The following is a 17,167-nucleotide window of genomic DNA, read 5'->3' as shown; positions in this document are numbered from 1 at the left end:
GGGAAGCAGTAATGGACTTCTGAAGAATCTGATTGAAAGCCAAGGGACTTGCTTGCCATCCAGGGTGATCTTTAACATTTCTGCCACAATGTATCTTCCTTTTGCAGTGCAAAATGACAGGTTTTCAAAGATGCTTCTGGCCCATTTGATCACTGAATGCTCCCCCAGAGCTGTGTGGGGAAGCTGAGGAGGGAGTTTGGTCACTTATCCAGAGGGTCTCTGATAGACTCTTATCAACAGCAAGGATCATATACCCTTTATGTGTTTGTTTGATTTTGCTTAGCAGGGTCTCACATAGCTCAGGCTGGCCTGGAACTCCCTATACTCCTGTGTTGGGATTACAATCTAAATTGATGCCACTAAGCCAAGCTATACCTACTACACCCAGCTCCCAAGTCTCTATTTGGGGCAGGGACACTTTCTGCTATTCCATAGCCCCAGGCAAGATGGCCGATATTGTTGCAGGTTTGTGCAGAGCTCCAGGATTAACCCTCCACAAGTAACAACAACCCCCCCAGCTTAGCCCTAATGACATTTCTTTTTTAGGCTACATTTTGAGACATTATTGATAACCAACACATGACAATACCCCCAGAACTTCCCTTTGCCACCACTAATCACTTGGTCTCAGAGAGAAATACCCCTCTGACCCCTGCTGGCTATGTGGGGCATACACCATACAGTTTATTCAGAGCTGCTGTAAGAGCTCTCTCCAACAGCCATTGGGCAAGAAGGTTAAACGGACTATTGGTTAAACAGGCAGGAAAGAAAAATAAAATAATCTCTCTGTGTGTAGCAATAATGGAACAAGTAAACAACAAGTAAATACCAAGGGAGAGGTTTAGTGTCGATATCTACCCAGAGGATGACTGTTGAGAGGATGCTCCTCAGAGAACATGAGGGTGACCAGAGATGCAGAAATGGCTCAATTATGATCTCCTGTGGCAAGCAGAGGGGGCACAGCACCCTGAAGGCAATCTTGGTGATGAAGCCAGGAGGTGGTGATAAGTAGTCTGTCAGGCTCATTAGCAGAGGAGAATTATTAAATAGGGCAAGTTGTAGAATGTAGTTACATTCTTGCATATGACTCTTCTATACTCCATTCTTGGGGCTACTCAATGCTGTCTAGAGATTAACTGTGGATTTGTTTTTAGGATAAAGAGTCTTCAAAACACTTAGTGCTTTCCATAAACAACAAAATCTATACAACCTCTTTCAACAGAATATAACTAAAATCCCATAGCATAACCTTAATATTAGGCATACAAAGGAATCAGTCTACTAATTTAGTTCCTGGGTTTCCTCTCTGCTCCTCGGTCACATGCAGATGGAGATGCCACCACTGCGCTGAAGCACCAGGAGTCCATGTTCCTGTGTGCTAGGCGATGGTGAGCTCCTGAGCCTTTTCCAAGTGCACGGATTCTGCTGATGTAGTTTTACTTTGACACTTTAGAACAGCATGCAGACACACTGGCACAGAATAAATAAATACAACTGTTGTTTTTCAAAATGAAAAAGTTTTAATCCTACTGGGAATGCATCAATTTCTGTCCATATAATTTCATTAGGTCTTCTTACCCTATAGCTCCTAATATCACCTACAATTCTAGGAACTTCAGGAATCATCTCTCCATGATTTTTTCATTTGAGGCATGGTCTCTCTATGTTACACATGCTGTCCTTGAACTCAAAATCCTCCTGCCTCAAACTCCAGGTGCGAGGATTCTAGCTGTATACTATCATACCCAAAGAGCTGCTATTTACAGGATTCCTCAGTGCTGCCTTGGGTTCCCACTGAAGTCTTCCTCTCCATCTTCCCCTTGATACTGGGTCTCACCAAAAAATTCTTACTGGAAGACACACACACACACACACACACACACACACACACGCACGCACGCACGCACGCACACACACACACACACACACACACACACACACACACACACAAGAAAACCTACTGAGCTGTACCATGACTATCTCAAAGTAGAAATAGCTACTCATGGAGCTTTAGGGGATGTGTCTTGCGCACCTTTATGTTAAAGTCACTTGATAAAGATATGGCTTTAACAATTATACATACATTTCACTTCCAAACTCTAAGTAAAACTGTGCTACCAAAAATGACCTGCCAGTGGCCAGGCACTGGCAGCTCATACTTGTAATCCTAGCTACTCTGGAGGATGAGATCTGAGGATCAAAGTTCAAAGCCAGCCCAGGCAGGAAAGTCTGGAAGACTCATCTCCAATTAACCATCAAAAAGCCAGAAATGGAGCTGTGGCTCAAAGTGGTAGAGGACTATCCTTGAGCACAAAAGCTCAGGGATAAGCGCCCAGGCCCTGAGTTGGCAAAAAAAATTAAAATTAATAAAAATAACAATCCCTGAATGCTCGGAGGTGGAGGGAATGGTGCTGTGCTCTCTACTTACACACTGTTGCCTATTGTAGTAAATATGGTTTCGGGAGGAAAGAAGAAACCCAGGTCTGCTCATCAGGCTCTAGAGAGATGAGAATCCACTGAATCAAGATGAAAGAGAGAAGCATTATTGTGTGTGTGTGTGTGTGTGTGTGTGTGTGTGTGTGTGTACATGCAAATGCACGCACGTGGGCCCTGGTCTTGAACTCAGGGCCTGGGCACTGTGCCTGACATATTTTTTTCTCAAGACTAGTGCTCTACCACTTGAACCACAGCGGCACTGCTGGCTTTTTTTGAGTAGTTTATTGGAGATAAGAGTCTCACTCATGGAGGCTGGCTTTGAGCTGCTGTCCTCAGATCTCAGCTTCCTGAGTAGCTAGGATTACAGGCGTGAGCCACAGAGAAGCAGGGGGGAGATGTGAGAGAAAAGGTGCTGGGAATTTCATGGCTTTGAGATGGGGTCTTGGACTCTTGTTAATAGCATGCTAAAGGAGAGAAGGCCTCTGTGGGTGGAGACTTGGCTAGCAAGGATCCAGTTCCTCTCTAGGACTTGGATTCCTTCCTGTAGCTCAGTCCTTGTCTCTTCTGGCAGATTGCTTCTCTTGCCTCCTGCTCCTACTGCTCCTTCAAACTGTCTTTTCTCAACCCCTCCTGTGGTCCACCTGCTGCTAGCACTAACCCTGCCCTCTCTTGTCCCCAATAATTCCTTGGTCTGATTCTCACTTCAGCTCCTCCTGAGCTCTAAACTTTTGTACTCATTCACAGCTTTTAGTTTGTTTACTCACAACGTGTTTATAGTTGTTTTGTCAGTACTAGGATTTGAATTCAGGCTCTTGTGTTTGCTGGCAGGTGCTCTACCTTTTTACCCATGCCCCCATCCCTTTTTGCTTTAGATATTTTTTCAAATTAGGCCCAGAACGGTCTGGGATAACAGGCACTATACCCATCTCTTTAGTTGACTGATAGGAGGTCTTGTCAACTTTTCACCTGAGCTGGCCTTGAACTGCGATCCTCTTGATCTCCACTTCCCAGGTAGTTGGTATTAAAGGCATGAGACACCATACCCAATTCACACAGAATTTTTGAGAACCTATGGTGTATCAGGCCTAGGGTCAGGTGCTAGGGATGCAGTGAAGAACAAAGCAGTCTGGGTTTCTTTCTGTCCTTGTGACTCAGTGGGGGAGGCAGGCAGACATGAGCAGTCACTCAAATACATGGGTTTCTAAAATTAGTAAGTGCAATGTGGGGCAGATGCAATGTCATTTAACGAGAATAACAGCATCCCAAATTTAGATTCTGGGGGTCAGAGAAGCCTTTATATGGGTTTAAATAGGAGGTGACTAGGCAAAAAGAATGTGCTGTGGAAAGGCGCTTCCTAGGAAAGAGAAGAGGGAGGCCCAGGATCAACTGAGCGAGGGAAAGAAGCCAGGCACAGAAAGATCAAGAGGACTGTTTCATGATCTTACTCAGGCTGATCTCAGAGAAGCTGAGATAGTGATGGTGACCTGGGATGGGAAGAGGTCGGTCCGCAGGTATGAGCTACAATGGGTGCACCGGCAATCCCCAATACCCAAATAATAAGTTATAGTTAGATAAAAAGGAACAAAGGAAGGAAGGAAGGAAGAGAGCAATTACATATATATATATATATACACACACACACACATATATATATATATATCTTCATGTCTTCTGAGGCCAATGCTTTTGCCCTCTCTACTATACCTAACAACATTTTGAGTATTATTGAGTAGGACAAAGGCAAAGTGCATGCCTATGCTGTATTATGGGGAAATATGAACAAGATGGATTCAAAATAAGTCTTTGTTGGTTTACAGGTAGTATGAGTTTGGAAATGGGGGTGTAAAGTTGAAAACTTTACATACATATTTATTAATACATTTATTCCTATTGCTCAAATAGAAGAGAGTGAATTTAGAAATAAGGCTTGTGGCCAGGCACAGATGTCTCATGCCTGTCTCACCTAGCTACTAAGGCGGCTGAGAGCTGAGGATCATGAGTCAAAGCCAGTTCAGGCAGGAATGTATGTGAAACTCTTATCTTTATTTTACCACCAAAAAGCCAGAATCAAAGTCATGGTTCAAGTAGAAGGCCATCCTTGAGCAGAAAAAGCTAAGAGACAGCGCCTAGATCCTGAGTTCAAGCCCTAGTATCTGCACAAAATAAAAAAAGGAAACAGTGTATATCATTCAGGAGACCTATAGCTAACTAGGTGGGAAAACTGACTGAATCAGCTCAATATCACTATATAAATGCTAACATTGGTTTAGGTTGCTTTGCTGCACTGAGCAGTCACTTGTTTCAGAAGTGAAATGGGATCACTTGCACTTAGTAAAGCCGAATTCGGAAATCCTTACCCAAAAGACCACCAGAGACTGTCATCAATGTAAAAGCAAAGAAGTCTTTATTGCAAGCTAGAGCTTGGTGTCCTCCCAACCCCGACCACCCCCCCCCCCCCCCCGGCCTACAAGGCAGCAGCAGCCCATAACGCTGAGAGGCCCTGAGCCCAGGGTTACAGCACTTTTTATACACTTTTTTAGGGAAGGCAGGGGCTTTGCATACATCATAACTTCTTGTAACAAATGACTACAAACCGTGGGAAAATCATAAAACAACTCTATAGTATGATTGGTGCACTACAAAATGGGAAAGACCAGAAACAAGTTGTTGGTTAGATCAAGGGGGCTGACGTACTTTAAACTGGTTGGCTTGCACCACAGGGGAGTCTCAAGAGGATAGGTGCTAAACTGTAGGGTGTCTGGTTTAGATAATGGTCACCAGACCCCAGGAGGGGCTGTTCTGGAATTTCAGATATCGTAATTCCAGGCATTGGGGCTGAAGTGGATCAAGGGTTAAGTTGCAGAACTGAGATGGGGGTCTTAAGTGAAATGGAGTTGCTTAGGTTCCCCTCTCTGTCTCTCTCTCTATCTCTCTGTCTCTGTCTCTCTGTCTCTCTCTCTCTCTATATGTGTATATATATATATATATATATATATATATACACACACACACATATATATATATATATAGTCTCTGTCTTTCTCTCTATATAAAATATATTTAAAAAATCCATGAAAAGGATTTCTGGTCAGTAGCTTCTTCTCTGTGGCTTCTGCCAAGAGTACATTGGAGGGGCTCAATGGTAGCATTTGACATGGGCTTTGCCCAACATATTCTCTGTAGCTTCATGGATGGATAGAAAGCTACTATGAGTGTGACAAATCACTGGTGTGCATTAGGACTGGCACTTACCTTGTGATTCCATAATGAGACTCCTTTGTGCCTGCTGATGCTGCTCCACATATCTGTATTTCATAAACATTCCCTCCATCCTCCTGTCCTTCTGGATCTGAGGAATGGTTGCCAAGGTGAGCAGCCGCATGTGTCGGCCTAGCCACGTGCTGTGTATTCACAGACAGCTTCTACCAAAGAGGGAATTCAGAATGTGATGAGACAATTGAACTTAATAATATTTCCTTTTATAATGTTTGCTTTCTCTGGCATTATATGGCAAACATTTTGCCTGTTACATAGTGTTGCAGTTAAACATATGCAAGTACAAGGACTTCCAAGAAGTAGTTATGATGAAATAGAATGGTTTTATAGGAAGGTGAAGTACAAATCATGACCCTTTCAAAGAGCCCAAGTCTGCCATGGATCTGATAATTAACTGGCTGAGAGGTGGCCTCTTTCACCTTGATGAGAGCTAAGTAGTTGGTATTAAAGGCATGAACCACTGCACCCACCTTTATACCAGCTGCCATCCCTTAAGCATATGTGAAGGATGGGGTTGGGAGGGCTGAGGAGGAACTGTGAAAGGATGATACTGATCAAGATGCATTGTACTCATAAACTGACATGTTGAATGGTAATCCCTAAAGAGATAATAATAGTAATATATATATATATACATATATATATATATATATATATATATATATTATGTATGAGGGAGAGCAGGTGCCAAGTCTATACCATCAGTAGAAAAAGCCAGGCCTGAGCCAGACTTCCTGACCTGAGTCTCACTTCTAGAAAGAATTGCTTCTAACATAGTTTCTGAAACAGAAGCTAATGAGGCCCTTTACATTTTCCTGTTTTCATAAGCATTTGTTCAAGTCAATAGGTTTGGCTGGCCAAGTATAACTATCTAGGCAGCCCTTCATGGTACCTCGGACACTGTGAATCATTCCATTTCCCAATTACTCATTCTTCATTTACTTCTCACTCACTGAACGCATATTTTTCGCCTGTCAACTCTCAAGCTTTGACCTATCATGTAATAGCTTCGTGAATTGACAATTTTATTGGTTCAAAAACCTCACTTTTCTAGTGGGACGGGTTTCTGAAATGAGCACCTATGTGACTAGCTTTTGTGTTGTCATGCTCCCTTATCTTTTAGAAGTCGGTTCTTTGTACTTTCTCTGGGTATCCGGGTCCCTAATTCAGAGATGTTCCTGGCTTTCTCCCTTTCCAGACAATCTTATTGGCCCAATATTTTTCCATGCCATCCTTCTGTGGTCCTGTGTCTGTGAAGATCAGGATGATGAGATGAGACAATGCCTGCCAGTGTTCTGATTAGCTAACTTGTTATCTTCCTACTAGTGCCAGTAACTCCAGAGGAGAGCAGACAGGCAGAACTTAACTTCCTTTGGTTATTATAGAAAGTACTCTCCTTTAGAAAGTAATAAATATTCATTTGAATTTTGTTTTAAAATCTGGTAATTTTCCCACCTTCTAGGCACTAGAAAGTTTAAGCTGACATATCAGTGGAGCTCACCTTTCTCAGGTATAACCACGGCATGCAGAACCCAGAGGCCTGCCTGCCATTTCCAGTCTGATGAAATTTCCTTTCCCTTTGGTCCTTGACCCACAAGTCCATTTCCTTTTGTCATTCAACTCAAACACTGAAGAGTGATTTTACAGTAGATTGGTGCTTTTATGAAGTTCGGTTCAGCTGCCTGTCATCTGCAAAAAAGCTATAGGCAAGGAATTACCAAGCTGGCTGCCTGCTAAAATGAGGGGAGAAGGAAAAACATACGGCAAAGCAAGCACATAAAGATGTTCAATTATTTGCCATGGCATATTGTTTTCCTATCAGACCAATATCAGTGTCTTTTTATATGACTATTACTGTAAAGTTTTTGAAGTACAAGAGAATGAGAGTAAAGCTCTACCAAATTCCTATTATGGGAGCTATAAAGGTGTAATATAGAATGTTTAAATGGATACATGATTTTTGTATAATTGACATACATGCAATTTGAACGAAAAATTTAATACTTAATTTCACTCAAACATACTAGGAAAAACTAGCAAAAGGAAATGTTGAAGCTTCAAGAATGATTCTTTACTGTTAATGGAATTAGTTACTTTAAAATAACTTTACATTCAAAGAAGAAGAAATTAGGAAAGAATTTCCTTTTAATATTTTAAATTTTAAGTGGTTATAATAATTCAAAAAATTCTAATTTAAAAGTTCTAATTTAAAATTCGGAACCAAAATGAACATGTCTGAAAATGGAACTGAGGGGATGGATGGTGCTGGAAGAGTTTGGAGAGAACAATGTCATAAGCTGACATGTTGACTTGGAACCCCTTTGTACAATGGTTAAAGATAATAGTAACAACAAACATACAAAAACTGTTCTAAGCCAAGCGCCAATGGCTTATTACTGTAACACTGACTACTCAGGAGTTTGAGATCTGAGGATCATTGTTTGAAGCCAATTAGAGTCGGGAAGTCTGAGAGACTCATCTCCAATAAACAACTTAAAAAATGGTGGGTGGAGCTATGGTTCAACTGGTAGAACACTAGACTGCACAAAAGAAGCTGGGGGTGGGGGGGCTGGGAAGGTGGCTCAGTGGTAGAGCACTTGTCTTGCATGAATGAGGCCCTGGGTTCGATTCCCCAGCACCACATAAGCAAAAAGAAAAAAGCCCGAAGTGGCGCTGTGGCTCAAGTGGTAGAGCGCTAGCCTTGAGCTGAAGAGCTGAGGGACAGGTCCCAGCACTGAGTTCAAGCCCCAGGACTGGCACAAAAGTGAGTAAATAAATAAATAAAATAAAGTTCTGACCTGAGTCTTTCCTTTGAGAGAGGAGGTTTTGGGAAGAGGAGAATGTTAGTAATCTCTCATAGCCTGATTAATATGCACGTGTGTGTGTGTGTGTGTGTGTGTGTGTGTGTGTGTGTGTTTGAGAGAGAGAGAGAAAGAGAGAGAATTAGTTATCTTCTCAGTTTTCCATTATTCAGATTTATCACAGTCACATTCTGTAATGCAAATATGATTCTCACGTAGTTTAGCATTCACGCTTTTACCAAATTCTTCATGCTTGGCGTCCTTATTTTCAACTCATTTCTGAATTGTCTGAATTTAATCATCAAATAGTTCTTCAAATAGCAGCTCATGAGTATTAAACCACTTGAATCTTTTTGTCTCTCTTGGCCTCCCATAGTGCTAACCTCACATGCCATTTTCTGCAAAGTTTCCAGAAAGCTCATTTTCCCACAGTTGTTGATGGCTCCTCTGGGAGTCTGGTGATTGCACATGTAATGAATCCTATGTGGTGAGGATGTTGCCAGTAGAAAATTTAAAAAGAAATTTAAGCAGGAGGATTGCCTCTTTCTATAGAAAAGATAGGTACTGGCAGAGTCGTCATTCTTTCAGAGAGAAATTCCAAAACAACAGAGTATGAAAGGAATTTAAGAATTTCTGCACCCCCACCCCCAACACTTCAATTTCTTTGGTTCTTGCTACAGTAAAAAGACTATTCTCGTAAACCTGTTAGAACTTGCCCCAACTTTGTGCCCTGGTTTCTCATTTCTAAATGCTCACCATGGCTCATTTCAACAAAAATTTACTTCACATCTCTCCTGTGGCAAGTATTATTTATCCTATATGCTATGGATGGTAGACACCATGTCCATGAAACTTGTATCTGTTTGTGAAATATACATGTGTTAACATAGATAGGCAATAAAACAAATAATTAAAGAATATAGTGAAGTATGCTGGGTGCTGGTGGCTCACCCATGTAATCTACCATGTAGCTACTCAGGAGGCTGAGTTCTGAGGATTGTGCTTGAAGCCAGCCTGGACAGTAAAGCCTGTGAGACTCTTCTCTCCAATTAACCACTCAAAAAGCAGCAAGTAGGGCTGTGGCTCCAATGGTAGAATGCTAGCCTTGGGCAAAAAAAAGCTCAGAGACAGTGTCCAGGCCCTGAGTTCAAGACCCAGAACCATTATACACACAGAAGTTTTTCCATCACCTCCAAATATCCCATGAAGTGTTAAATCCCTAAATGGATCAGTCCATTGATGAAGTCAGAACCTTCTTGATCCAGTCACCTCCTACTGACCCTACCTCTGAACATCACTACCCCGGCTATCAAATTTTGACAGATGGCATTTAGGGGGACATTTCAGAGCTAAACCATAAGGATAGAATTCTGAATTTTCATTTTAGGAAAGCTCCATCTGTAATAGGATTTGGGGGTGGCTTAAATCTAGATAAAATTTAAAGTCCACCCAAGGAAAATTGTGTTTAAGACTAAAAAGAAATTCCCTTTCAGCTGGAGGGTTTAGATCATAGCAAAAAGAATTTCAAAACATCTGAAGATAATTATCAAATCTGCTTTAAAAATATCACGCTATGAAGTGGCAAATTAATTTAATCATCATTGAAAATCTTCAGAGGTTGGCCAAATTAGAATAATGCTAGGTCTCATAGGTAATGGAGTGATTTCCTGACAGGATTTCATTAAGACCATTAGTCCTGCTGCATCTCATTTCTGAAAGATGGAGATGGAGCTATGAAGAAAGGGCACAGAGTTGGCTCTTGTGGAAGATGATGGATGGGACACTCAAACCTCCAAAGACCCCAAAAGGAGCATCAAGAGGAACCAGGATCCTGCTCTCCATTCTAGGGAATCATCTTGTTCAAATGCACAAAGGTAAACATTCAGTAGCAGAGCACAGGGCAGGGTGTCCAAATCCAATCCAGCAAATCAAAGTGTACTTTTCGAATCTATTAAGAAGGCAGTGATAGTTGGCTATTGCATATAAATATTATCCATTTGTTGAGCTCCAACATTCTAGTAAGTACCACTGTATTGGGATGTGCCCAAGAGACTCTGTGTAGAAAACTCCTTTCAGGAGCCACTATTGACCACAGTCTCAACTATCTGATACTTCCTCATATCCTGTAAGGATCCTGTAGGGAACAAGATCAGAAATTGTCCAGGAAAGATTAAATAGGGATCAGTCTAGGTTTACCACTTAGGATTTTAACATCTTTAGAAAGTGGTAAACTGCTTGTCAAGTGCTTGACCATTTCTTTCAAAAAGAAGGGTTTGACTGTCCTCAAACTTGTCCTTCTTGCCTGACTGAACAGTGAGGGGTGACTGCTATGCTTCTGTATCACTCTGAGATGTTTAATCCGTCAAAATACTGCATTAGTCTCTTTCTCCTCTCAGAAGAGACTCGTTTGGCTTCTTCTACTTAGTGATTTGGAGATCAGGAGATTGTGTGTGTGTGTGTGTGTGTGTGTGTGTGTGTGTGTGTGTGTGTGTGTGTGTGTGTGTGTGTGTCCTGGGACTTGAACACGGGAGGGAAACATTGTTCAGCAGGTTTACAGTATTACACAAGATTCTGCATAGCCGGTAAGCTTCCTGTTGGCAGCCCAAGAAACTGCTTCTGCTACCTCATGGGACCCATTGATAGCAAGGTCCCATCGGGAACAACTTGCAGGACAACACTGGACCAGGAAGTAGGAGTCATGAAGTCAGAAAAGAGGCCAAGTATATCCTGGAATTGCCACACAACCTATCTGTACTTTGGATTCCTCCTTTATTAAACAGAATAAATGAATAATAAAATTTTATTATTGCCAGGTGCCAGTGACTCATTCCTATAATCCTAAGTACTTGGAAGGCTGAGATCTGAGGATTGTGGTTTGAAGCCATCCTGGGCAAGAAAGTCCATGAATCTCCAATGAACTACCAAAAAGCTGGAAATGGGCTGTGGCTCAAGTGCTAGAGTGCTGGCCTGGAGTATAGCACATGCCCTGAGATTAATTCCTAGTATCTGCACACCCCCCACATAAACACACATGCACACAGACACACACACAGAGACACACAGACACACGTACTACTGCTATGAATACTGGCTGTTTTCACAACATTCTTCTGGGAGGGATTCTGCAGGCAGGGATGTCTCCCCTCATCTTTGAGGGTTCAGAAACCACTATAGGAAGCAGTTACAAAGAGACCACAATGGCTTCGCCATAGTTGACATGATCTTTCATCCCTGTGACTTGATTGGTTCACAGGGACTTGTTGACAGAGAAGTTAGTGTGTGATGATAGGGTGCTGTTATCTATACTATTTTGTAGTTTGTCTTTGGAACACTGGAGAATAAAAAGTGCATTATCCTGGTCTCACATGCAATTGGTGCTGTTTCACTCCATCTGACAATTTCTTCTCCCTTCAGACTTCTCAGCCCCGAAATTGCAATCTGCTTAAGATTCTTTAGTGGATCTAATTTAGGTATCTGGAGGTAACTCTTGACAGAACTGCTTTTTAATGTCACACTGTTATAATTAACACCGGGAAACAGAAACATTAGGGAATGGAAACATTCAGGAATGCCTTTGATTTGCATGGAGATACAGGGCAATTTAGTTTTAGTGGCATGAAGTTATTACCAAAGACAGGAGACAGGGCAGTAAATAATGTTCATGCTTTAAGCTGAATGTATCAGTTATCTGGTATTTAATTCCTGAACTAGGAAGTCAACTTATCCAACAACTTACCTTATCAAATGTAAAGAAAAACTTAGCCAGCTAACTGATAGAAAAGGAGTAAAAAGTACTTATTTTTAATGTCTTCTCAAACAGTGAATCAGAGATATTAGTCCATGGCATTGTGCAGAAAGTATGTCTTGACTAATTTTGATAGACTCCTTACAAGTCTCTGTTTTCTGGAAACATCCATGAGTGTCAGTAGAACTTAACTTCAGAAGAACGATTACCTGGCTTTACCTTTATTGATGACTTCTGTCTAAGCAGACATCTATAAATCCATACAGCAATAATTCTGTCCTTAGTTATATACTGGGAGATGCCCAAAGTGTCTAGGGAATAGCAGGAAGTGGAGGAAACAGTCACTGAGCAGAGCTGTCTGGAGCAGTTCACTCCTTATGGATTCCCTATACCTTGTGAGTAATTTTTCTACATCTCACGGGGGACAGAGAAAAAAAAAAAAAAACCTTGTTAGTCTGGATCAATTTTGAGTATAATAATCTTTCTGAAGACCTTACTCAATATGCTTTGGCTCTACAGGTCTATGCCTTTTGTTGTTGTTAGTTTTGATCCTGCACAGAAAATTCATTTTCCCAAGAGTTACAAAATAACCCATTGTGATATTCTGCTCAATTTTCCCCTTTATCTTATTGAGTATAGATACATGTCTAAACAGGCATATTTGCTATAAGAATAAAACTTACCAACAGTTACTTGTGTATATCATAACACAAAGTCTACCAAGTAGAAAACAAAATACTGGACACACAGCCTGAATAATTTCTACTTCTACAGTCTAATTGTCTCATTATCTTCATAATGTTCCATTTGGTTTCATCTTCCACTTTTAGAAATATATCTTCTTATTCACGGTTCATTGTGAGATTTGTTTCAAAATAGAGCTTAAGAAAGGAACTCTTGAAAGTTATTACATGATGGGAAAACACCGACTTCTTTAATAAGAACAGAGCTAATGTAATAAAAGCCATCAGGTTTGGGATATTTTATGAAAATGTTTAATTCAACTGTTTCTTTGGAATGTAGTAGTCATAGTTTGGAATTTAAGTTACAGTTCAGTTCTATGTGGGTTTTATGCTACTCAGTCTGAGAATACAAATGTCATTTAAAGTTAAGGCTTCGCTGTTCATTTTGAAACAACAATTTACAAGTGTCATATTGTCATAGAAAATAAAAATTCTGTAAAAAAAATTTGCACAAAATTTTATGATGGTACAAAACATGAAGCAATAATATACCAGTAAAATGAAAAAATTTTACTACAGAAAGTTTTATAGATTTCAATAAAGAAAAAATATGTTATTTTACACCTTTAAAAATTACTAAACAATCTAAAACAATATAAACTGAACATCTTGTAACACTGCCTTTACAAATTAATAACTTTATAAACATATAATTCTTAAATATATTTATCAGTGCAAGATACTTTAAAATTTAAAGTTGCAGTATCATTTTTCCTTGGCCGGGAACAACATTTAATAAATCTGTTGCCTTAAAAACAAAATCTAGTCTTACTTAATGCTTTTTCTCCTGGTATGATTACAAGGGAATAAATGCTCCAGGGAACAAAAAAAAAGTCTATGCTTCTTTCTTGCTGATCAATACTTTCCTGGAACCAAAGGAATTCTCAATCCAATTAAACCAAGATGACTGTACTATGCCATTCAGAATGCAAATATAACTGCCAACAAAGGTATCTGAGTGAGATCTACAGCAACTCAGGAATGGAGAAAGATCCAAAAAGCCTTGCATTGAACATAGCACAAGAATACACTGAAAGCAACCAGAGCTTCTTTGGGTTATTTCATATGCTGTCTGTATGATATTTATTTCTCTGTGCTGAGGGAGGCTTTGGTCTTACCAGCCCAAGGCAGGCTTTTGTGTCAGCTATTAGAAGTTTCTAGAAGCATTCATTCAACTGTTTTTTTTTTTTAAGGTTGCTGTTGAATGGGTTTCTAATAGACATTTGTTTATTATATGTCCCTTTCCCCTTATCTTAAACTACTTTACCCCTAGACATTAGGATTTATAGTTTCTTTCTTAAATTAACTGTTCTCCATTCCATTTCCTTTGTCTGACTCAATATTAAAAAAAGAAGGTTCTCATGGGTCATTTTTGCATATTTAGATGTAAAAATTCCATGTTATTTATATATTTTGAAGGTTTTATTCCTTCCTTCTTTTGGGACTGACTTGAAGTCTAATTAGCATGATTTTCTTCCCTCAACTTATCACTATTCCCATTAAATGCAAACATCACACATCACTCTGATCATGACTGACAGACAAATGGCTTAAGGAAAAAAGATACTGTCACTTTAACCAGTTAACAAGAAAACCAAAGTTAGACTTTGGAGGGAAAAGTTAGGAATCCCCCTTTGTTTAATTATTTTAAAACATAAAGTCTAGTAAAATGGTTTGCCATCGCCAGCAGGTTAAAGCTGCAAGGTTCTTTTCTGGACAATGGCAAATGCTTAAATTCTAAGAGGGGAAAAAGACAGAGAAAGAGAGAGAGACAGAAAGAGAAAGAGAGAGGGAGAGAGAGAGAGAGAGGGAGAGAGGAAAGAGCCAAGAGTTTACATTTGAAAATACATTCCATATGAAAGAACAATAAGAGAGAATATTGCAGCTTTATACAAAAGGGTCAAGAGACATGAAATCGAACTATAGAAAAAAGCAGAACAATTAAGCCACATTGCCAAATCTTCAGAGCCCTTGCCTTTCCCGGGTGGGAGGGGCTGACGTCTCACACTAAAATATACTTTCTTTGTAGTCAGTGGGCCACCAGGTTTGATTTGTGAGGAGGGCTTTCCCTAGCGAGAAACAGAGTGGATCGGGAATGGAATACAACAAACCAGTACAAACAAAAAGGCACTTGAGAGGACAGAGACTAGCCAGTGCCAAGGACTTTTTGTTGTGGTTGTCAGCAGTGCACTCAGGTGCCAGTGGGGTCTAGGGATGGCTCGGTGTGGGGTGTGGAGGTCACAAGCACGAGATTTTAGTACAACACTGGAAAACATCAAGAAAAGTTGACTGTATTGCTTCGTAAACAGAGCTGACACACTAGATCAGTACTGAGCCTACAGTACTTTTTAAAATAAAGCATCCTAATCCCTCTTTGCCTATGCACGACGTGGGTAAATTACACACAGGAACAACTTCAGAAGTCCACTGGAATGCAGTGACGCTAATATGTTCTGGGCACTGGGCTACAGGTAGCACGTCCATCAGAGGGGCCCCACTGAATACACTTGGTGCCAGCATCTTGGATTTTGCAGTTTCTGAACAGAATCCATCACAGGAAGAGGAGAGAGAGAAGGGGAAGGAGGAATTGAAATGAATCAGTAAGTCAATTACACTTGGTCTCAACACCAGCATCTGATTATCCAAATGAAACCAAGAGAAGAAAGCTGACTGTGCACAATTCCGATTGTTTAACACAGCTCACTTGTTCACGTCTGTCGGCCATACTCATTGAAGCTCCTGAGAAAAGCCTGGCTCGGCGTCATCAACACACTTATTCCCAGCCCGGACAGTGAAAGCAGATAGCACACAGTTCCCCACACGCGCCACTTTTCCTTCTACTACAGTCCTCTGACGCCCCGCGTCTTCTCGCCTCTGTCCACCTTCATGCCTCTGAGTAGGTATTCTGTGTATTCAGTTTGTCTTTTTTCAACTTCACTCCATCCACAAGTTCAAAGTTATAGTTCTCCAGGGCAGACAAGTTCCTTTCTGACATCCCATTGTGCCAACAGGCACAGTACAGCACCACCCCACAGACAGCCCCCAGAAGGACCCCCAGGGCGCTCATAGCTATGATGGTGATGAGAATGGGGTCCAAGGTCTTGAGCACGTTGCCTGGCTTCCTGGAGATGTTCTTGTCACCATCCCCGTGGCCTTCATATCCTGGGGTGCTCCCTAGAAAGCAAAACAAGATTGGTTTCATGAATGCCATCAGTGGACCAGGCAAGAGCAGACTGAAAGATCCAGCAAAAGAAAGGAAATAGGAAATCACATGCTACCTACCTATCTACCTATCTACCTATCTATCTATCTATCTATCTATCTATCTATCTATCTATCTATCTATCTATCTATCTATCTATCTATCTATTGGTTTTTAATGTCTGAGCAAATGAGGAGTGAAGGTGTGGGAGAGGAGAATTCTGGGATACCTCCAGACAGCTCAGCACAGGGAAATAACTGATTCTGCATGAGCAGTGAACATGAGGTTCTGCTTCTGTGCAGACTGCATGCAATCCCCATTGCTGCTAGACTCTAAATACTCAATCCCATCTTAACCTTGTGTGTGTGTGTGTGTGTGTGTGTGTGTGTGTGTGTGTGTGTGTGTGTGTTGGGAGGGGGATAAGATGGACAATGGATTTAAACAGTCCTCGTGCATATGTCTGTTCCTTAAACCAGGCAGGCCGAAGCCTTCAGCACTGTGCTGCTGTCCATGTTCTGTTTGGGGGTGGTCTAGCATGGCTTACACCTGTGCTCATTTTCCCATCTGGAAAAACAGGCAGGTGAATAAGTTTCCCTACCATCTGCAGTAGTTTCACTGAAGGAGACATGTTCTAAAACATGGGAATACTCGCTGCTAACATGTGCCAAAGGTTTGGGTTGAAATCGTGGAACTATGTCTGCACAGTGATGAATAGAAGGTATGGAATCACAGCAAATCCACACCCATGGTAGTTTTGCTGGAGGCGGTCACGCTACTCTGCAGCTAAGTCACTGGGGACGTGTTTTCTTTAGAGTGGAACACAAGAAGTTATTAACAAGGGAGCTCTGAGCCTAATTACCTGGTCCTGGAACCAGGACTGAAATGTGAATGTGCAACTTGTGTGGTGTTTACTTAATGGAGCTCTGATCAACAAAGATTCCAATCAACAAAAACTAAAAATAGG

The 17,167-nt window shown here is 41.0% G+C and overlaps 1 protein-coding gene across 3 annotated transcripts in view; it reads right to left on the bottom strand.

Annotated features, from left to right (window-relative positions):
* Positions 1-1,238: 1,238 nt before the first annotated feature.
* Positions 1,239-17,167, bottom strand: part of Nrp1 (neuropilin 1) — a 172,251-nt gene continuing 156,322 nt past the window's right edge. For 2 of the 3 annotated variants that reach the window (XM_042685935.1, XM_042685936.1), the window contains exon 17: positions 13,238-16,175. In XM_042685935.1, the coding sequence (XP_042541869.1) occupies positions 15,886-16,175 (290 nt within the window). In that variant the 3' untranslated portion in view covers positions 13,238-15,885. Of the gene's footprint in view, positions 1,250-13,237; positions 16,176-17,167 lie in introns of those variants that run through there. The other variant, XR_006148365.1, reaches the window with a different exon arrangement.

Source organism: Dipodomys spectabilis, unplaced genomic scaffold (assembly GCF_019054845.1).
Source record: "Dipodomys spectabilis isolate Male_0828 unplaced genomic scaffold, ASM1905484v1 ptg000096l, whole genome shotgun sequence".
Lineage (NCBI taxonomy): Eukaryota > Metazoa > Chordata > Mammalia > Rodentia > Heteromyidae > Dipodomys > Dipodomys spectabilis.
Note: the sequence above shows the minus strand (reverse complement) of the source record. Positions and strands in the feature narration are given on the sequence as shown.